This window comes from Tachyglossus aculeatus, chromosome 1 (genome assembly GCF_015852505.1).
Source record: "Tachyglossus aculeatus isolate mTacAcu1 chromosome 1, mTacAcu1.pri, whole genome shotgun sequence".
Classification (NCBI taxonomy): domain Eukaryota; kingdom Metazoa; phylum Chordata; class Mammalia; order Monotremata; family Tachyglossidae; genus Tachyglossus; species Tachyglossus aculeatus.
The window spans coordinates 85,262,670-85,285,245 of NC_052066.1; the positions used below are offsets into that span (position 1 = coordinate 85,262,670).

At 41.7% G+C, this 22,576-nt stretch overlaps 1 protein-coding gene across 2 annotated transcripts in view; it reads right to left on the reverse strand.

Annotated features, from left to right (window-relative positions):
• The window catches only part of NMNAT3 (nicotinamide nucleotide adenylyltransferase 3), a 77,846-nt gene extending 55,487 nt beyond the window's left edge, over nt 1–22,359 (reverse strand). The window contains exon 1 of one of the 2 annotated variants that reach the window (XM_038750607.1): nt 22,230–22,359. In XM_038750607.1, the coding sequence (XP_038606535.1) occupies nt 22,230–22,338 (109 nt within the window). In that variant the 5' untranslated portion in view covers nt 22,339–22,359. Of the gene's footprint in view, nt 1–22,225 lie in introns of both variants that reach the window. The other variant, XM_038750615.1, reaches the window with a different exon arrangement.
• Between the last annotated feature and the right edge of the window lie 217 nt (nt 22,360–22,576).

The window sequence follows — 22,576 nt, forward strand, 5'->3', positions numbered from 1 at the left end:
CCATCTTAGCTTTCCTTCAGGAAGCCCCGAGAAACAGGGGGAGTGGTCCAAACTAGACCCGATCACCAGGCCAGATCACCTGCCTGTCTGCAGGCCCCACGAGACTGTTTAATTGTTAGTCAATCAGTCAATCGATTTATTTATTTATTGACTGATTTAATGATTAATTTATTTTCTATGCCAGAGCACTGTACAAAGCACTTGGGAGAGTACAATATAACAATGTGAAAGGACCGTCTGTATATGTTGCCAACTTGTACTTCCCAAGCGCTTAGTACAGTGCTCTGCACACAGTAAGCGCTCAATAAATACGATTGAATGAATGAATATGAAGGACACATTCCCTGCCCACAGTGTTGTCTAGGAAGGTCCAAGGGGACTCTGATACAGGAATCCCTCTGTTCCCTGTGTCAGACCAGCCCAACTGGGGAAGATGACCTTGTGGAGATCAACGCTCATGCTTTCTGATGATTTCATGAGTAAGGAATAATAATTATGGTACTTGTTAAGCACTTATTATGTTCTAAATGCTAAACAATAATGATGGTATTTGTGAAGCGCTTACTACATGCCAAGCGTTGTTCTAAGTGCTGGGTTAGATACAAGGTAATCAGGTTGTCCCACGTGGAGCTCACAGTCTGAATCCCCATTTTACAAATGAGGTAATTGAGGCACAGAGAAGTGAAGTGAGTTGCCCAAGGTCACACAACTGACAAGTGACTGAGCTGGGATTAGAATCCACGGCCTCTAACTCCCAAGCCTGTGCTTTTTCCACTATGCCATATTGTGTCTGCTTCAGTCACTGTACTAGGGAGGGAGTGAAACCAGGCTACCCTCTCCTCTATATGTTGCCAACTTGTACTTCCCAAGTGCTTAGTACACTGCTCTGCACACAGTAAGCGCTTAATAAATACGATTGATTGATTCTCCTCTGCCTTTTGAGAGCCTGTAGTGTTTCACCCGTTAGAGAAAGTCAGGTTCTTTATACTGTCTACTCTGTTATTTATGTATGTATGTATGTATGTATGTAAGTATGTAAGTTAGTGTCTGTCTCTCCCTCTAGACTGTGAGCTCCTTATGAGCAAGGAATGTTATTGTTACACTGTATGCTCCCAAGAGGTAGGTATAGTGCTTTGCTCACAGTAAGTATTCAGTAAATATGACTGACTGACTGAATGAATGAATAATGTGGATGATTTGAAGGAGAGGCTAAAGTCAGTCAGTCAGTTAATCGTATTTATTGAGCGCTTACTGTGTGCAGAGCACTGTACTAAGCCTTGGGAGAGTACAACATTAACAATAAGCAGGCACATTCCCTGTGAACAACAAGCTCACAAGCCTAGAGGGAGAGACAGACATTAATATAAATAAGTAAATTACAGATAATAATAATAATAATGATGGCATTTGTTAAGCGCTTACTATGTGCAAAGCACTGTTCTAAGCACTGGGGGAGATACAACGTGATCAGATTGTCCCACGTGGGGCTCACAGTCGTAATCCCCACTTTACAGATGAGGTAACTGAGGCTCAGAGAAGTTAAGTGACTTGCCCAAGGTCACACAGCAGACATGTGGTGGTGCAGGGATTAGAACCCATGACCTCTGACTCCAAAGCCCGTGCTCTTTCCACTGAGCCACGCTGCTTCTGTAGAAATGTACTTAAGTGCTGTGGGGCTGGGAGGGGGTGAATAAAGGAGTAAGTCAGGGCGATTCAGAAGAGAGTGAGAGAAGAGGAAAGGAGGGCTTAGTCAGGGAAGGCTTCTTGGAGGACATGAGAAGCAGTGTGGCTCAGTGGAAAGAGCACGGGCTTTGGTGTCAGAGGTCATGGGTTCAAATCCTGGCTCTGCCACATAGCTGTGTGACTTTGGGCAAGTCACTTAACTTCTCTGGGCCTCAGTTCCCTCATCTGTAAAATGGGAATTAAGACTGTGAGCCCCCTGTGGGACAACCTGATCACCTTGTATCTCCCCAGCACTTAGAACAGTAAATACGATTGATTGATTGATTGCTTTGCACATAGTAAGCGTTTAACAAATACCATCATTATTATTATTATTATTAATAAGACTTTGAAGAAGGAGAGAGTAATTGTCTGTCATATATGAAGAGAGAGGGTGTTCCTGGCCAAAGGTAGAGTGAATTCCGTCCATTACTGATCTATTCCATCAGCTCTATATGTAAATCATTCATAATATGATAGACTCTTCTTTTTATCTTCAGTTCAACAGATGTCTGGTCATGAATCAGTTATGATTAAGAAATATAAATTTCAACTCCATTGAACTAAAGGAACCAGGGCATGATGTGTCAAGGAATTCAATAGCATTGATGCAAGAGCAGCATGGCTTAGTGGATAGAGCACGGGCCTGGGAATCAGAAGGATATGAGTTCTAATCCTGACTCTGTCACAAGCCTGCTGTGTGACCTCGGGCAAATCTGTTAACATTTCTGGGCCTTAGTTACCTTGTCTGTAAAATGGCGATTAAGAGTGTGAGCCCCATGTGGGGCAGGGACTGTGTCCAACCTGATTAACTTATTTCTACCCCAGTACTTAGCACAGTCCTTGGCACATAGAAAATGCTTAACACATACCATAATTGTCATTATTATTAATAGGAACTTTATAATTTTTTGAATGAAATCAAAAAAGTTTAGTTGCTTTTTCCTTATTCCTGATAATGATTACTATCATTATTATTATTAATGAATGTGAAATAATCACTGAACCCATAGATTCTGATCTTTGCTCTTCCACTTGTCTGCTGTGTGACCTTGGGCAAGTCTCTGTGCCTCAGATACCTCATCTGTAAAATGAGGATTGAGACTGTGAGTCCCAGGTGGGACAGGGACTGTGTCTAACCCAATATGCTTCCATACAGCCCAGTGCTTAGTACATTGCCTGGCACTAAGTGCTTAACAAATTCCACAGCTATAATTATTATTTCAATTCCTCAAATCAGTGCCAATGACAAGGGAGCAAGTGACTGAGCCCCCTCCTTCTTCTCCCCCTCCCCATCCCCCTGTCCTACCTCCTTCCCCTCCCAACAGCACCTGTATATATGTTTATACAGATTTATTACTCTGCTTATTTTACTTGTACATATTTACTATTCTATTTATTTTATTTTGTTAATGATGTGCATCTAGCTTTACTTCTATTTATTCTGATGACACCTGTTCACATTTGTTTTGTTTTGTTGTCTGTCTCCCCCTTCTAGACTGTGAGCCCATTGTTGGGTAGGGACTGTCTCTGTATGTTGCCAACTTGTACTTCCCAAGCGCTTAGTACGGCGCTCTGCACACAGTAAGCGCTGAATAAATACGATTGAATGAATGAATGAATGAATAAAAGTGACACTGCTGAGCCTCAACACATAGCTTTCAGTACTCGGCTCCACTGACGAGCTGGGAATAAAACCATTTCTTCCAGGCTCTACAGTGTTTGCCAAAAGAATGAAGTTCATTCCTAATGTCCAACTCCAATCAGACAGCAGAGCAGAATAGAGGGGAATGGCATGATGCCTTCATCAGCATTGACATTAAGCTTATTCTCATGATTATCAGATCATTATGTTGATGCCAAGCTCACCTGCTCCACTTCAGTCCAGCCCAACAGCTATTTTAATGTAGCCTCGCCTTGAGCTTACGTACTTTCCATGAATCTACCAAGTCTGAAGTTCCATTCAGACGTGAAATACATGAAGATGGATAGAGTTCCACTTGAGGGTATAGGCTTTTTTCTAAATTCAATACCCTATCTCCTTTGAGTTCCTCTTAAATAATGTATATCGATACAATCAAAACCAATTTAAATTGTGCAAATCTACATAGTGAAATTAATCACTGTATTTCTCTTTTCACTGTCTAATTTATTTTTTTAATAAAGCAGCTCAAAGCCAATTTGATTCACAGCCTATTCAAAAATGTGCCTCAGTTTAAAAACAAGCAAGCGAAAACCCCAGCAATGACTGCATTTTCTCAACACTCTAGTTATTGTGTATAATTTATTTATATCAATGTCTGTCTCTCCCTCTAGGCTGTAAGTTGTTTGTGGGCAGGAAATGTGTCTGCTTATCGTTACATAGTATTCTACTAAGATCTTAGTACAGTGCACTGTACACAGTAAGCACTCAATAAATACTATCGAATAAATGACTGAATATGCTTTTTTGGAAGAACTGGGATGGCACATTAAACAGATATTCCAATGAGTTACCTTTGAAATTCCTCAGTTTTTATTGTTATATTATTATGTTCCTTACTGGAAGAGTCCCTCTGCATTTCTTTTTGACGCAGATACAGGAGTCTTTTATATTTCAAGCACTAACTACGGCTTCCATGCCCTCTGGTTTAAGAAAATTAGTCTCCCATTCAGTATTCTGTCGAGGTCCTTCTGTAATAAATAGTAAACCTAGCAGACTTAGCTTTCATTCTTCTTTAGTTGCTACAATACCCAGGTGATTTTACTTCACTTAATTTCCATCTTCCCCACAGTAACTTTAGTATGGATCATCATAGAAGTAAGCCACCAAGCTACTGGCTACTCACAAACATAAAGTCTATTGGTCAATGAAATATGGCAGGAGAAGAAAAGGTTGGATGAATAGGCTAGACAACTTTCTGGAAATTTAAGGGACCTTCTTTCTGGATTTCCACCCTGCTGCCATTAACATTCTGATGATGATGATGATGTTGACTGTGGTATTTGTTAAGCGCTTACTATGTGCTAAGCACTTTACTGTGCCGGGCACTGAGGTGAATACAAAGAAATTGAGTTCTACACAGTTCCTGTCCCACATGGAACTAACGGTTTTAATCCCCATTTTCCAGATCAGGTAACTGAGGCCCAGAGAAGTCAAGTGACTTACTCAAGGTCACACAGCCAACAAGTGGAGGACCTGGGATTAGAAGACAGGTCCCTCTAACTCCCAGGCCCATCCTTATTCCACTAGGCTATGTGGCTTCGTCTTCAAGCTGCTAGTTCTGTGGTTGAACCAGATATTTTTGTGGCTAGTTCATACAGTTGCTTTTTCTAAGCATTGCTCCAATTCAGAGCCCATACCAAACTCTCCCTCGCAGTGCTCCGTTGGTTCCAGGGCAGCTGCCTTATTCCTTTGTTTGGTAAAGCTGATCAAAACAATGTTACTTTAGTGCTTACTCTTTGTGCCCCTGCGTGTTCTCCGACTCTTCCCTCCCTGCTGAAAAAAGCACTTTTCTTTTCCTCTGCTCCCAGAATGTTCCTTGTGCATAGGGTTGGGGATAAAAGCTGCTCTCATGTGCTTTCAGACTGTTCGGTTGCCATAGAATGTTCGGTCTATTTTGTGTATTTGTGCTGCATTTTCACGTTTCATCATTCCCGATGTCTCTGTCTCCAATTCCTTCTTCCCACTGAAACTTTACAATTGTGAACCTTTTATTTCCCCATCTCTCCTCTCCTCCGCAGTGACTATGCATTTAGCTGTGTACACTTGAAGTACTTTGATACTCACCCCAGCCCCACGATACTTCTGAAAATACACGTATGCTCTACTATTTTCCTTATCACTAATCTGTTTTAATATGTGTCTCCTGTAGACTATAATCAATCAATCAATCAATCATATTTATTGAGCGCTTACTGTGTGCAGAGCACTGTACTAAGTGCTCGGGAAGTACAAGTTGGCAACACATAGAGACAGTCCCTACCCAACAGTGGGCTCACAGTCTAAAAGGGGGAGACAGAGAACAAAACCAAACATACAACAAAATAAAATAAATAGAATAGGTATGTACAAGTAAAATAAATAAATAAATAGAGTAATAAATAAATAAATAGAGTAATAAATAAATAAATAGAGTACTCTCCTATAAGGTCTTTGTGGACAGGGGAATTGTGTCTATCAACTACCAACTCTGTTGTATTGTACTTTCCCTAGCATTTACTATCATGTAATGCATAATGTATTACTCAAAAAGTATTACTGATTGACTAAGCTCCCCGAAGCCTCCTCCCCCGAAAAAAAGATACAGGGACCATAGCTAGAATTCTATTTGTTCTATGATTTTGACACCTGACTACATGTTTTGTTTTGTTGTCTGTCTCCCACTTCTAGACTATGAGCCCACTGTTGGGTAGGGACCATCTCTATATGTTGCTGACTTGTACTTCCCAAGCACTTAGTACAGTGCTCTGCACACAGTAAGCGCTCAATAAATACGATTGAATGAATGAATGAATGTCTAATTTCCACCTCTGTATTCACTCCCAGGGCTTAGTATAGAGCTCTGCACTCAAGTAAGCACTTAATAAATACTATTAGTACCACTATCACTATGTAAACATGCCTGAAAATGAGTAAAGAATATAGAAAAACGAATGGCAACAATGTAGAAAACATACGATGGCATAGCAATATGATTTAAATCCATAATTTCCACAATTCTTGCTTTTGCAGGAAATGCTGCTCCACTTGAAGTATTACCAGATAATCTCGTATCTTCCCTAATGCTTAGTACTGTATATGTATATATGTTTGTACGTATTTATTACTCTATTTATTTATTTATTTATTTTATTTGTACATATTTATTCTATTTATTTTATTTTGTTAATATGTTTTGTTCTGTTGTCTGTCTCCCCCTTCTAGACTGTGAGCCCGCTGTTGGGTAGGGACCGTCTCTATAATGTTGCCAACTTGTACTTCCCAAGCGCTTAGTACAGTGCTCTGCACACAGGAAGTGCTCAATAAATACGATTGAATGAATGAATGAATGAATACTGTAATGGGCATGTCATACGCACTTAACAAATATCACAACTATTATTATTTAAAAGAACTAACTTGTCTACTACTAAAAAATACTGATATGAAAGTATATTTAAAAATGCTTCCAGTAAAGACATTATCTCCTATACTGCAACTAACTATTCTATTGAGCACTAATTCAAATTATTTGTGAATAGGAGCTTCTTTGTTAATAGGAAATTATTTTATTTTCTAATTAGAGAAGCGGCGTGACCTAGGGGGTAGAGCATTGGCTTGGAAGTCAGAAGGACCTAGGTCCTAATCCCAGCTTCGCCACTTGTTTCCTCTTTGACCTTGGGCAAGTCACTTCACTTCTCTGCGCCTCAGTTACCACATCTGTAAAATGGAGATTAAGACTGTGAGTCCCATGTGGGACATAGACTGTGCCCAACATGATTACTTTATATCTACCCCAACACTTAGGAAAGTGCCTACAACATAGTAAGCACTTAACAAATACCAGAAACAAACCATTCTATAGGGAGGAGGACTTGAAATAATCTGGGGGATATTTAGATCACAAATGATAGTGCTCCCAGTGAGTTTTATCAGTTTTTGTGGGGGTGGCAGGTGAAAGTGATGGATGAAAAATAATCCTTCCCACATCACATGCAGGTAAATATAGCTCCCTGCTGAGCTGGTGGTTGCGTGGCTTAGTGGAAAGAGCACGGGCTTGGGAGTCAGAGGTCATGGGTTCTAATCCCAGCTCCCCCATTCGTCAGCTGTGTGACTTTGGGCAAGTCACCTAACTTCTCAGTGCCTCAGTTTCTTCATCTATAAAATGGGCATTAAGATTGTGAGCCCTATGTGGGACAACCTGATAACCTTATATCTACCAGCACTTGGAACAGTGCTTGGCATATAGTAAGCGTTTAACAAATACCATTATTATTTTCCTTTTTCCCTCTTTAAGTCACTGTGCTTTCAAAGCCACTGCTCTCTAAGAGCATCATTCTTTTATCAATATTGTATGCGAGGCCATGCCGTCTTCAGCTGCTCCCTTCAAACCACTCACCATTTTGCTCTATCATTGGAGATTCTTGCATTTTTGTGTCTTTGTAATATTCCAATTTCCAACTTGCCAATTTCAGCACATCCTAGAACAGCTGTCATCCTTGCTCCGCATATGCCCCCTTTCACATAAGTGGTATGATATGACAAGCTTTGATTTGAAGCTGGTGGGATATTAGGGTTCTAGGATCTCGTTTGTAATACCTTCTTACCTAGTGATGGTACATATTGCATGTTCTACAAGTGGTCAAGTTGGAATTGTTGAATGGTATTTATCGAGTGCTCACTCTGTGGGAAACACCGGCTTCTGTGGTCGGTCCTGATCTCACTACCCAAAAGACCGACTCTGTAGATCTTCAGTTTCTTCCAAATGTGGGCATCTTGTTTTGGGACCAATCAATCAGTCAATCCTATTTACTGAGCGCTTACAGTGTGCAGAGCACTATACTAAGCACTTGGGCAAGGACAATATAACAGAGTTGGTAGGTACCAAAGGCCGTTTTTATAAGGAAATGGTGTACGTATTCTGAACTAAGGGTTTATGATGCCAAATTAAATTCCCTGTGCTCCCCAGGATAATATCTGGCCCGTGAATGGCTATTGGCATCGTTAACTGGAATCAACTGGCTGGCGAGGACGATGGGGTCCAAAATGGAGAAATCATCTGTCTTCTACGTTTTATCCATGATGAGATTAGAATCAAATTAATATTGTCAGTTTTAATATTTTTTTTCAGTCTGATGCTCATTTCATCCTCATCATACTCAAGGACTACATTTGTGTCTGCTTCCTAATCCTCTTAAGCATTTATATAGATTTAAAGTAATTTCAATTGACCCTTACTTTTCAGTTTTCATAAATTTTAGTTCAGTTATAGGTTACTTGACATCTGGTTTGACTTTTCAGTTGTGATTATTTACATTTTACTTTTGAATGTATTATGGTAGTATTTTGTTTCTTAGCACAGCAGAGAGCCCTGTTCTTTTCTACAAGACCAGAGTGTATTTTTAATCCAGTTGTTGGAAGAGAAGCAATCACTCATATTTATTGAGTGCTTACTGTGGGCAGAATACTATATTAGGAACTTGAGAGAATATAATATAACAGAATTGGTAGACATATTCTCTGCCCACAAGGAGTTTACAGACTAGAGGGAGAAACAGGAATTGAATTACATTACAGATTTGTACATAAAAAAATGTGGGGCTGAGTATAAGACAAATATCATGGTCTTAGAGCAGTAATAATAATAACGATGGCACTTATTAAGTGCTTACTATGTGCAAAGCACTGTTCTAAGCGCTGGGGAGGTTAGAAGGTGATCAGGTTGTCCCACAGGGGGCTCACAGTCTTAATCCCCGTTTTACAGATGAGGTACTGAGGCACAGAGAAGTTAAGTGACTTGCCCATAGTCACACAGCTGACAATTGGCGGAGCCGGGGTTTGAACCCATGACCTCTGACTCCAAAGCCCGTGCTCTTTCCACTGAGCCACGCTGCTTCTCATGGGCCTAGGAGTTCGAGGACCTGGGTTCCAGTCCCGGCTCTGTCACTTGCCTCTTTTGTGACCTTGCATAAGGCACTTCACTTCCCTGAGCCTTGATTTCCTCATCTGTAAAATGGGGATTCAATACCTGTTCTCCCTCTTACTTAGAATGTGAGCCCTATTTGGGACAAGGGTGGTGAACTTGAATCTAACCCCAGAGTTTAGAAAAGTGCTTGATACACAATTAAGTGCCTAAAATAGTATTATTATTATTATTATGTAAATGAATAGATAGTGTGTGCAGGGAGGTATCTCTTATGTAGTTAGAAGACTCCACAGAAAACTTTAAAGCACAATTCACTTATAGTCTCTCAAAGAAGCAAATTAAAGGTAAGAGAATTACTAGCTTGTCATTAGTCATTTTGGATTGTGGTGCCAAAACAGAGCAATTCAATAAAAAAACCCAATCTCTTTCTCTGAATTGAACAGTATTCTAAAACAATGCTAGAGTTTGGAAATTGCCAATTCAGTGTTCCAGAAAAATCAATCTCTTCCAGAAAATAGAGGAAGCCCTCTAAATCAGAAATATGAAAACAAGCACTGCTATATTCTTACCAGGCTGAAAAATTGCTCCTGAACATATATTAAAATATCTTTGATTAATAAACTTTCTGAGGTAGTCCAACATTAAAATAACACACTGAATTTCTATAATATTTATTTTAGGTCCCATGGTATCTTCTAAAGCCCTGAAGCATTGAAGTTGGCACTGTTACAGTCTTAAAGAGAATTATTATAGCTTATGCTTCAACCTTATCTCCTGATTATACTGCGCTACCTTATCATGAGATATTTAATTCTCTCAACATCCATTTTGTAATGGAAAATCAAAGTTAAAGTCACAGCTGCAGCTACTCTAACATTAATTACTCCTGACACTGATCAGACACATGGGAGCAGACATTTTCTTTTACTGTAGGAACCTGTTGGTTTAAATATTATTATAATAAATACTGCTTCAATTTTAACTTAAAGTCCTTGGAAAAAAGCATAAATCGAGAGCAATAAAATACCCTTTTCCCCCCCTCCAAGGTTGCCACAGGGACAAGAAGAACTCTAAATTAGGTTGTTATCTTTACAGTACAATTTAATAGGAAGTACCATCAGGACCCTTTGGAACCAGGAGGTTCAAAATCAGCACCAAAAACTATCTAGAAATTGGTGTCAGAAATAATGCAAAAGACACTATTCCCATTTTATTTGCTTTTTTTGTACAAATGTAAAACCAGACATGTAATTTTCTGGTCACTGCAGTATTGAACTGAGGGCAGGGATCACATATATTAATTCTATTTTACTCTCCCAAGGGGTTTGTACAGGGCTCCACACACAGTAGGAGCTCAGTAAATGTTATTTGATTGACTGGAGGGGTGGCTATGGTACCTGCAAGAAGGTATCACAAATATCAAACAAAGGTCTTGAGGTATAGGCTCCTTCATTTTTCAGGAAGCCTAGAAAGTGATTCCTAGGTTGTCCCAGCTGATGTTTGAGTTTTGACCAGGGAGATCTGGTGATTCCAAGAGCCCTGTAGCAGGCAGAATTACTCAAGGGGTTCCAGGGAAGTCTGACCTTCCAAAGGCAAAGGTTCATAGATGTTAAAGGGGGAGAAATTAACCTTCTTAATGTCAATATAATCACTAAAGGTAAAGATAGATATCTACTTTGGAAAACCAGAACGCTGATTGTGAATAATAATAATAATAATGGCATTTGTAAAGCACTCATTATGCGCAAAGAACTGGGGAGGATACAAGGTGATCAGATTGCCCCATGTGGGGTTTACAGTCTTAATCCCTATTTTACAGATGAGGTAACCGAAGCACAGAGAAGTTAAGTGACTTGCCCAAAGTCACAAAGCTGACAATTGACGGAGCCGGGATTTGAACCCTTGACCTCTGACTCCCAAGCCCAGGCTCTTTCCTCTGAGCCACGCCAAAGGGGCACATACTTGTTTTGTTTTGTTGTCTGTCTCCCCCTTCTAGACTGTGAGCCCATTGTTGCGTAGGGACCATCTCTATATGTTGCCGATTTGTATTTCCCAAGTGCTTAGTACAGTGCTCTGCACACAGTAAGCGCTCAATAAATATGATTGAATGAATGAGTCAATGAATGAAACCATCTTTAGATTCCTGTGAAGGTTTTTTCAGAGTTTCTAGGGTTTCCTCAAAAATCTGTTCCCTACTGCCAGTGCTCAACCTGTTCCCAGGCTCTTACCTGACTCTGAATTAGGGATTGAGACTCTGTCATATAAAGACAATGCAAATTGAAATTACACCTTTCAAGTTAGAGAATGACTGATCATCATCATCATCAATCGTATTTATTGAGCGCTTACTGTGTGCAGAGCACTGTACTAAGCGCTTGGGAAGTACAAATTGGCAACATATAGAGACAGTCCCTACCCAACAGTGGGCTCACAGTCTAAAAGGGGGAGACAAAACCAAACATACTAACAAAATAAAATAGAATAGATATGTACAAGTAAAATAAATAAATAAATAGAGTAATAAATATGTACAAACATATATACATATATACAGGTGCTGTGGGGTATCAAACCAACTCATTGTTCTTCTCATCTCTCCTCACTGTCCACGTTTTACCCACACCCTCCCGACCCCTTCACATATGGCAAAACACTACATTCTCCATCTTTAAAGCCCTACTAAAATCACATATCCTCCAGAAAGTCTTAATAATAATAATGATAATAACGATGATAATAGTAATTACTATTATTACTCCCTTCAAAGCCCTACTGAGAGCTCACCTCCTCCAAGAGGCCTTCCCAGACTGATCCCCCTCCTTCCTCTCCCCCTCCTCCCCCATCCCCCCAGCTTTACCTCCTTCCCCTCCCCATAGCACCTGTATATATGTATATATGTTTTTACATATTTATTACTCTATTTACTTATTTTATTTGTACAAATTTATTCTGTTCATTTTATTTTGTTAATATGTTTTGTTTTGTTGTCTGTCTCCCCCTTCTTGACTGTGAGCCCGCTGTTGGGTAGGGACTGTCTCTATATGTTGCCAACTTGTACTTCCCAAGCGCTTAGTACAGTGCTCTGCACATAGTAAGTGCTCAATAAATACGATTGAATGAATGAATGAATGATTACGGTACTTGTTAAGCGCTTATTATGTGCCAAGCATTGCTCTAAGTGCTAGGGTAGCTTCAGATTAATCAAGGTCAGACCCAGTTCCTGCCTGACATGGGTTTCCCAATCTACTCTCCATTTCACTGAACCTCCATATTACAGATGAGGAAACTGAGGCCCGGAACAGTGAAGTGGCTAACCCAATATCACACAAGCAGGATTAGAACCCAGGTCCTCTAGTTTCCAGGCCTGTGCTCTTTCCACTAGTATGTGCTGCTCCTCTTAAAATCCTGCATAATAATAATAACGGTGGTATTTATTAAGCCCTTACTATCTGTCAAGCACTGTACTAAGTGCTGGGGTGAATGCAAACAAATAGGGTTGGACACAGTCCCTGTCCTACATGGGGCCCAAGTATTGATTCCCATTTTACAAGTGAGGTGACTGAGGCACAGAGAAGTGAAGTGACTTGCTCAAGGATACACAGCAGACATGTGGCAGAGCTGGGATTAGAACCCATGACCTTTTGACTCTGAGACCCGTGCTCTAGCCACTACGCCATGTGCCACGCATGACACGGAAGGGATACTACGATGAAGACAGCTTGTAGAAATTCCCAACAGAGGCAGCGTGGCTCAGTGGAAAGAGACAGGTTTGGGAGCCAGAGATCATGGGCTCTAATCCTTGCTCCCGCACTTGCCTGCTGTGTGACTTTGGGCAAGTCACTTAACTTCTCTGTTCCTCAGTTACCTCATCTGTAAATTGGGGATTAAGACTGTGAGCCCCACGTGGGACAACCGGATCACCTTGTATCCCCCCCCAGCACTTAGAACAGTGCTTTGCACGTAGTAATCACTTAATACCATCACTATTATTAGCATTATTAATAAGGAAAGACATCTCTTTTCTTTAGTGAACAATAATAATAATAATGATGATGATGATAATAGTAATAACAATTGCGGTGCTTAGTTGCTTACTATGTGCCAAGTGCCTCCGGCCTGGAATGGCTTTCTTCTTCATAAATGACACACACTCACTCTCCCCCACTTTCAAAACTTTATTGAAGGCACATCTCCTCCAAGAGGCCTTTCCTAACTAAGCCCTCATTTCCTCTTCTTCCACTCCCTTCTGCATCACCTTTGCACTAAGATTTGTTTCCTTCCTTCATTCTATCATATTTATTGAGCATTTACTGTGTACAGAGCACTATACTAAGCACTTTTTAATATTTACCCCTCCATCAGCCCCAGGGCACTTACGTACATCCCTGTAATTTCTTCATTTATATTAATGTCTGTCTCCCCCGCCCTAGACTGTAAGCTCATTGTGGGCAGGGACCATGCCCATGTACTCTGTTATACTGTACTTTCCCAACTGCTTTCGTTAGGTGCTCTGCAAACAATGAGTGACCAATAAATACAGTTGACTGATTGATGTGAATTCACCCAGGAACTAGTCAGTCTCGCTGATTAACTAGACTTCCCTATTTATTTATTTGTATTAATGGCTGTCTCCCCCTCTAGATGGTGAGCTCATTGTGGGCAGGAATGTCTCTGTTTATTGTTATACTGTACTCTTCCAAGTGCTTAGTACAGTGCTTTGCACACAGTAAGCACTCAATAAATGTTATTGAATGAATGACTAATCTCTCATCTCCCCACCCTATTTTCCACCCTATTGCATCACCTGTGCACTGTCCCCCTAAATCTATTTCTCTTAAGCATTTACGTACTCCCCTCTTCCCACAACACACAGCATCTATGTTCATATCCCTAAATGCGGTTGCCTCCCCTACTTGTAATGTATTTTAAAGTCAGCTGCCCCACTAGAATTTATGTTCCTAGGCTCTTATTCATTCATTCAATCGCATTTATTGAGCTCTTACTGTGTGCACAGCACTGTACTAAGTGCTTGGGAAATACAAATCGGCAACATATAGAGACGGTCCCTACCCAACAACGGGCTCACAGTCTAGAAGGGGGAGACAGACAACAAAACATAGTAACAAAATAAAATAAATAGAATAGTAAACATGTACAAGAGTGCCTACATATCTACAAACTCTCCTGAACTCTCCCAAGTTGTTAGGCCAGTGCTCTTCCCAGTATAAGCAGTTGTCTGTACCCACTTCAAGACAGCCCACTGCTCGGTAGGGATTATCTCAGGTATTATTGCTGAGTAAAGATTATTTGTTGCCGAATTGTACTTTCCAAGAGCTTAGTACAGTGCTCTGCAAACAGTAAGCGCTCAATAAATGTGATTGAATGAATAAGTACTATTGGTTGACTGATTGGTGCATGGACTTGGGAATGGATATCCTCCACTTGCACTTCCATTGTGCTTCATTAATCATATCTTTTTTTCTCTAATTAGGTTTTTACAGTGATTTTCTAAAGAATAGTTAGGTACAGCCAGCTTGGCTAAGAGCAGTGTTGTAGTCGATTTAGCTTCGCACTTTATTTTATTGTTGGAAAATAGATCTGTTCTGTAATGTAAATGTGATTGAAACAAAAAAGAATGAAAATAAAATCATGATATGGTATATCAAATGATTAAGCAGTTTTGAGTCTGTTCAATTCATATTTTTATTTATTAGATGATGGTTCCATTTCCAAGATTTTTTTGGTTTACTTAATTAATTCTACTCTTATTTGGGAACTTTTAAACATGCATCGTGTCTACCACAGGTCAACTGAGCATCAATCTGAAAAACAATCAGACGTAAATGATCTGAGCAGATATCGTCTGTGATGGGAGAGGCTTTGTGATTCCAGTCTTATTTTCAACTTATTTTCAATTTATTTTCCAGTGCTTAGAACAGTGCTTGGCACAGAGTAAGTGTTTAACAAACACCATTATTATTATTATTATTAAGTAGTTTGGCCTAGTGGATAGAACTCATTCCTGGGAATTAGAAGGACCTGTGTTTCAATCCCGGGCCCTCCACTTGTCTGCTATGTGACCTTGGGTAAGTCATGTAAGTTTTCTGGACCTCAGTTACCTCATCTGTAAAATGGGGATTAAGACTGTGAGCCCCATGTGGGACATGGACTGTGTTCATCCTCATTAGCTTGTATTTACCCCAGCACTTAGAATAGTGCCTGGCACATAGTAAGCACTCATGAATACCATAAAAAATAAATGAAGCCAAACAAAACATAACAAAAAATTAAAGAAGCTGCATGGTCTAGTGGAAAGAGCAGGGGCCTGGGAGTGAGAGGATCTGGGTTCTAATCCTGACTCTGCCAATAGTTGCTGTGCGACCTAGGGAAAGTCACTTAACTTATCTCTGCTTCAGTTGTACTCTCCCAAGCACTAAATACGGTACTCTGCACATAGTGAGCACTCAGTAAATATCCCTGATTGATCGACTGATTTCCTCCACCATAAAATGGGATTAAATACCTGTCGTGCCTCCTAATTCAAGGATTTAAGACTGTTGAGCCCCATCCGGGACAGGGATGATGTCCGAATTAATTAACTTGTATCTACCCCAGTGCTTAGATCAGTGTTTGACTCATAGTAAGTGCTTATCTAATACTATAAATAAAAATTCATAAAATAAAATAATAATTTTCTCCTCTTGAGACTGCAACAGTTCAAGTTCAACAGCAGCAAAGACAAAAGCATATTTCCTCTCCTCTCTCTATTAGAAACAGGAGCTGGTGTACCCTCTAGACTCTAAGCTCACTGTGGTCAGAGAATGTGTCTGTTTATTATATTGTGCTCCCAAGTGCTTAGCACAGTTCCTGAACACAGTAAACGCTCAATAAATATGATTGACCGACTGACTGACCCCTGCTTCAAGCAGAAAATCTCTTCCTAGGAGGCAGCAGCTTGAACTAATATTTTTTCTTTTTTCACTGGATGCATGCCCAAGAATATTCATTCATTCATTCATTCAATCATATTTATTGAGCACTTACTGTGTGCAGAGCACTTTACTGAATGCTTGGAAAGTACAATTCGGCAGCAGATAGAGACAATCCCTACCCAACAATGGGCTCGCAGTCTGAGATACAGGAGGAGTGGATTATTCTGGACCAGGCTGAGAACAGGAGAATCACAAGGAAAATAGGTCTACAATCTTGCCCCGTACCAATTCTCAAAATAATAATAATAATAATAATAATAATGATAGCATTTATTAAGCGCTTACTATGTGCAAAGCACTGTTCTAAGCGCTGGGGAGGTTACAAGGTGATGAGGTTGTCCCACTGGGGGCTCACAGTCTTAATCCCCATTTTACAGATGAGGGAACTGAGGCCCAGAGAAGTTAAGTGACTTGCCCAAGGTCACACAGCAGGCATGTGGCGGAGTCGGGATTTGAACCCATGACCTCTGACTCCAAAGCCCGTGCTCTTTCCACTGAGCCATGCTGCTTGCCTATATGAACCTTTGTGCCGTCCTTAGTCTGCTCCATGCAGGGCCCATATATGTGCATATGGTGGGTAGAAGGAATGTATTCTTTCTTCTCTTTCACTTAAACGCCCATATTGGCATCCCTACGCAGATTTGAGATAACCCTTTCTCCTCCACTTTATGGAGCGGAATTGGGCTCATTAAAAATTCCCGCTTAATGTGGAACACTATCTCTAATAAATCTGAGGAAACTAGCTTTCCTGGACAAAAAAACAAAACAAAAGACAAAACTGATTAAGGTCATTCATCTTTAATTAAGTTGTCAGTTAGAAAAGGGTGTGTTTGGGTATCTTTATATGGAGGCATTCCTGCCAAGACAAGACATAGTAGAGCATGATTTGGATTGAATGCAATGGAAGAACAGGGGAACCCAGGGTCATAATGAGGCTCAGAATGTGTTACATGACAATGAGACTTGTATCTCGGCTCCACTACAATGTTGGCAGGCACTGATTACCATTGCCCAGGAAACTAATTACAACATTGCTATGATTGTTCCTTCTATACTGAGCTTTAAGCTGTTGTTAATTGGCTCCCAATATCATGCTAATGAACAAGAGACTTGCCAATGAAAGTTCCAGAGAAACAACTGGTTGAAAGGAGTTTCGAGAGGCATTTTCATTTTATACAACTTCTTAAATTTCACCCTGCATAACAGGAGCCATGTACTACTTCAAGGTTCAGATGCAAGATTCCTCAGTCATTCTTGACCATAATAATAATAATAATTAATCATTATGGTATTTGTTAAGTTCTTACTATGTGCCAGGGGCTGTTCTAAGCGCTGGAGTAGATGCAAGATAATAGGGTTGGCACAGTCACTGTCCCACATAGGACACACAGTCTTAATTCCCATTTTTAAAGATGAGGGAACTGAGGACTAGAGAAGTGAAGTGACTTGCCCAAGGTCATGCAGCAGAAAAGGGGTGGGGAGCCGGGATTAGGACACATGACCTTCTGACTGCCAGGCCCCTGCTTTATCCACTAGGCCAAGCTGTTTCTCTAAAAACAAAGGATAACTGTGAAAAGCCAACTTCCATGACCAGGAATTGAACCTGGGCCTCTGCGATGAAAGCGCCAAACGGTAACCACTATACCACCAGAGAGCTGAAGCCTGATCATCATCATACTTGCTATTTCGATTACTTTCAAACCATCAATCAATCATATCTGTTGAGCATTTACTGTGTGCAAAGCACAGTACTAAGCATTTGGGAGAGTATAATATAACAGGGTTGGTAGCTTATGACCTTGGTTTCACAGACTCCGTCCTCTCCTGGTTCTCCTCATCTCTCCGGTCGTTCATTCTCAGTCTCTTTTTCAGGCTCCTCCTCCCGCTCCCATCCCCTTACTGTGGGGGTTCCCCAAGGTTCAGTGCTTTGTCCCCTTCTGTTCTCGATCTACAAGCACTCCCTTGGTGACCTCATTCGCTCCCACGGCTTCAATGATCATCTCTACGCTGATGACACCCAGATCTACATCTCTGCCCCTGCTCTCTCCCCCTCTCTCCAGCCTCGCATCTCCTCCTGCCTTCAGGACATCTCCATCTGGATGTCTGCCCGCCACCTCAAACTCAACATGTCCGAGACTGAACTCCTTGTCTTCCCTCCCAAACCCTGCCCTCTCCCTGACTTCCTATCTCTGTTGACGGCACTACCATCCTTCCCGTCTCACAAGCCCACAACCTTGGTGTCATCCTCAACTCCGCTCTCTCATTCACCCCTCACATCCAAGCCGTCACCAAAACCTGTCGGTCTCAGCTCCGCAACATTGCCAAGATCCACCCTTTCCTCTCCATTCAAACCGCTACCCTGCTCGTTCAGGCTCTCATCTTATCCCGTCTGGACTACTGCACCAGCCTTCTCTCTGATCTCCCATCTTCTTGTCTCTCCCCACTTCAATCCATACTTCATGCTGCTGCCCGGATTGTCTTTTTCCAGAAATGCTCTGGGCATGTTACTCCCCTCATCAAAAATCTCCAGTGGCTACCAATCAATCTGCACATCAGGCAGAAACTCCTCACCCTGGGCTTCAAGGCTCTCCATCACCTCGCCCCCTCCTACCTCACCTCCCTTCTCTCCTTTTCCAGCCCACCCCATACCCTCCAATCCTCTGCCGCTAATCTCCTCACCGTGCCTCACTCTCACCTGTCCCGCCATCGACCCCCGGCCCACGTCATCCCCCGGGCCTCGAATGCCCTCCCTCTGCCCATCCGCCAAGCTAGCTCTCTTCCTCCCTTCAAGGCCCTACTGAGAGCTCACCTCCTCCAGGAGGCCTTCCCAGACTGAGCCCCTTCCTTCCTCTCCCCCTCGTCTCCCTCTCCATCCCCCCATCTTACCTCCTTCCCTTCCCCACAGCACCTGTATATATGTATATATGTTTGTACATATTTATTACTCTCTCCCCAAACTACATTCATTACAACCCAGCCCACACACTTGGCTCCTCTAATACCAACCTACTTACTCTTCTTCACACTCATCTCTCTCACCATCAACACTTGGCTCACACCCTCCTTTCTGCTTGGAATTCCCACCCCTTACACATCAGAAAGACTGGTCAGTCAATCAATGAGCGCCTGAGTGCTTACTGTGCGCAGAACACTGCACCAAGTGTTTGAGGGAGTATAGTGTAACAATATCCCAGCGATTGAAGGGAACACAGTGAATTTACAGTCTAGAAGGGGAGAACAGACTGGGAGCCCATGTGGGATAGAGACTGTGTCCAATCTGATTACCTTGGTAATCAGCAAGCAGCACTTGGTACAATGCCTGATGCATAGCAAGCACTTAGCAAATACCATTAATAACAACAACAGTCTGCCCACCTTCAATGCCCTACTACAATCACAGCAGATCACGGGCCTAGGAGTCATTCATTCATTCAATCGTATTTATTGAGCGCTTACTGTGTGCAGTGCACTGTACTAAGCACTTGGGAAGTACAAGTTGGCAACATATAAAGACAGTCCCTACCCAACAACGGGCTCACAGTCTAGACTAGAATACTAGAATAGTCTAGAATACTAAATACCAGTTTTGCTACATGTTTTCTGTGTGATCTTGGGCAAGTCACTTCATTTCTCTGGTTCTCAGTTACCTCGTCTGTAAAATGAGGATTCAGTCTGTGAGCCCCACGTGGGAGGGGGACTGTATCTTTTAGACTGTGAGCCCACTGCTGGGTAGGGACTGTCTCTATATGTTGCCAACTTGTACTTCCCAAGCGCTTAGTACAGTGCTCTGCACACAGTAAGCGCTCAATAAATACGATTGATGATAATGATGTATCTAACCTGATTTGCTTGTATCCAACCCAGCGCTAAGTACGGTGCCTGGCACATAGTAAGCCCTTCACTAATGCCACAATTATTATTACTAAAATCACAGTGTGGCTTAGTGGCTAGAACATAGCCTGGAAGTCTGAAGGACCTGGGTTCTAATCCTGGCTCTGCCATGTAGCTGCTGTGTGCTTTTGCACAAGTTATAACTTCCCTGTGCCTCAGTTACCTCATCTATAAAATGGGGATTAATACTGTGAGCCCCATGTAGGACATGGACTCTGTCCAACCTGCTTAACTTGTATCTACCACAGTACGTAGAACAGTGCTGGGTGTATAGTAAATACTTAACAAGTACCATAATTATTTTTTATTATTACATCTCCTCCAGGCAGCCTTCTCTGACTACTCTCTTATCTCCCCACACTATTTCATCTCCTACTGCATCATCAATGCACATGGCTTAGTGGAAAGAGTACGGGCTTGGGAGTCAGAGGATGTGGGTTCTAATCCTGCCTCTGCCACTTGTCTGCTGTATGTCCTTGGGCAAGTCACTTAACTTCTCTGTGCCTCAGTTACCTCATCTGTTAAATGTGGATTAAAAGTGTGAGCCCCCATGTGGGACAACTTGATTACCCTGTATCTACCCCAGAACTTAGAACAGTGCTTGGCACATAGTAAACACTTAACAAATAATAATAATAATGACGGCATTTGTTAAGTGCCTACTATGTGCAAAGTAATAATAATAATGATGATGGCATTTTTTAAGTGCTTACTATGTGCAAAGCACTGTTCTAAGCACTGGGGAAGTTACAAGGTGATCAGGTTGTCCCACGTGGGGCTCACAGTCTTCATCCCCATTTGACAGATGAGGTAACTGAGGCACAGAGAAGTTAAGTGACTTGCCCAAAGTCACACAGCTGACAATTGGCAGAGCTGGGATTTGAACCCATGACCTCTGACTCCCAAACCCGCGCTCTTTCCATTGAGCAACACTGCTTCTCTAATACTAACAAATACTATTATTATTATTATTAATAAAGTCTATACTCCCTAAGCACTTACCGTACCGTACCGTACCTCGTTCTCGCCTGTCCCGCCATCGACCCCCGGCCCACGTCATCCCCCGGGCCTGGAATGCCCTCCCTCTGCCCATCCGCCAAGCTAGCCCTCTTCCTCCCTTCAAGGCCCTACTGAGAGCTCACCTCCTCCAGGAGGCCTTCCCAGGCTGAGCCCCTTCCTTCCTCTCCCCCTCGTGCCCCTCTCCATCCCCCCATCTTACCTCCTTCCCTTCCCCACAGCACCTGTATATATGTATATATGTTTGTACATATTTGTTACTCTATTCATTTATTTATTTTACTTGTACATATCTATTCTGTTTATTTTATTTTGTTAGTATGTTTGGTTTTGTTCTCTGTCTCCCCCTTTTAGACTGTGAGCCCACTGTTGGGTAGGGACTGTCTCTATATGTTGCCAACTTGTACTTCCCAAGTGCTTAGTACAGTGCTCTGCACACAGTAAGTGCTCAATAAATACGATTGATGATGATGATGATAAGCACTTAGGTACTTACCCCAGCCCGATGCTAATGTACCTATCATTAAACTGCTATTTTAGACTGTAATCTCACCCTGGGGCCAGGAAACATGACTAAGAACTCTACTGCATTGTATACTCTCCCAGATGCTTAGTACAGCGTTCTGCACACAATAAGCATTTAATAAATACCACTACTTGATTTAAATGTAGCTGCTTTCCCCCTACCTGTAGTTTATTTTACTGTCTGTCTTCTCCCACTAGATTATAAATGCCTTAAGGCAGTCATCATGTCCACTTATGCTACTATACCCTCCCAAGTGCTGAGTGCAGTACTCTGTAAAGAATGGGTGCTCAATAAATATCATCGATTGATAACCCGGCAGTGTATCCAGTTTAAATTGGATGTGCTGTAAAGTCTGATCACATTCTAGTATGGTTTTTAACTTAAATGATCAGCAAGCATATGCAAGCCCTAAAGCTCTTGGTATTAATCTTCGCAGCACTGCTAACTTCAATCAATCAAATCCATGTTACTGACCTGTTTGATGAAGATGATCTCTAGCCAGCTCAAACATGTGCAGGTGGGTATTTGTGATAGGGTTAAAGGAGCCACAGGCAAGGAGAATAACCGGGATCCTGCTTCTCATCTTGTCAGGTGTGTCAAAATCTTGCTCAGCAGCACAATTTGCCTTGTAGTAATAATACCGGTTTCAGTAAACATGTCAGAAATGTTTGCCAAAATCATTCCCACATAATGAAATAGCAAATCAGAATAGTCTTAGAAAAGGCAGAATGGCCTAGTAAATAGAGCACGGTCCAGGGAGCCAGAAGGACCTGGATTCCAATCCCGGCTTCGTTACTTATCTGCTGTGTGACCTTAACTTC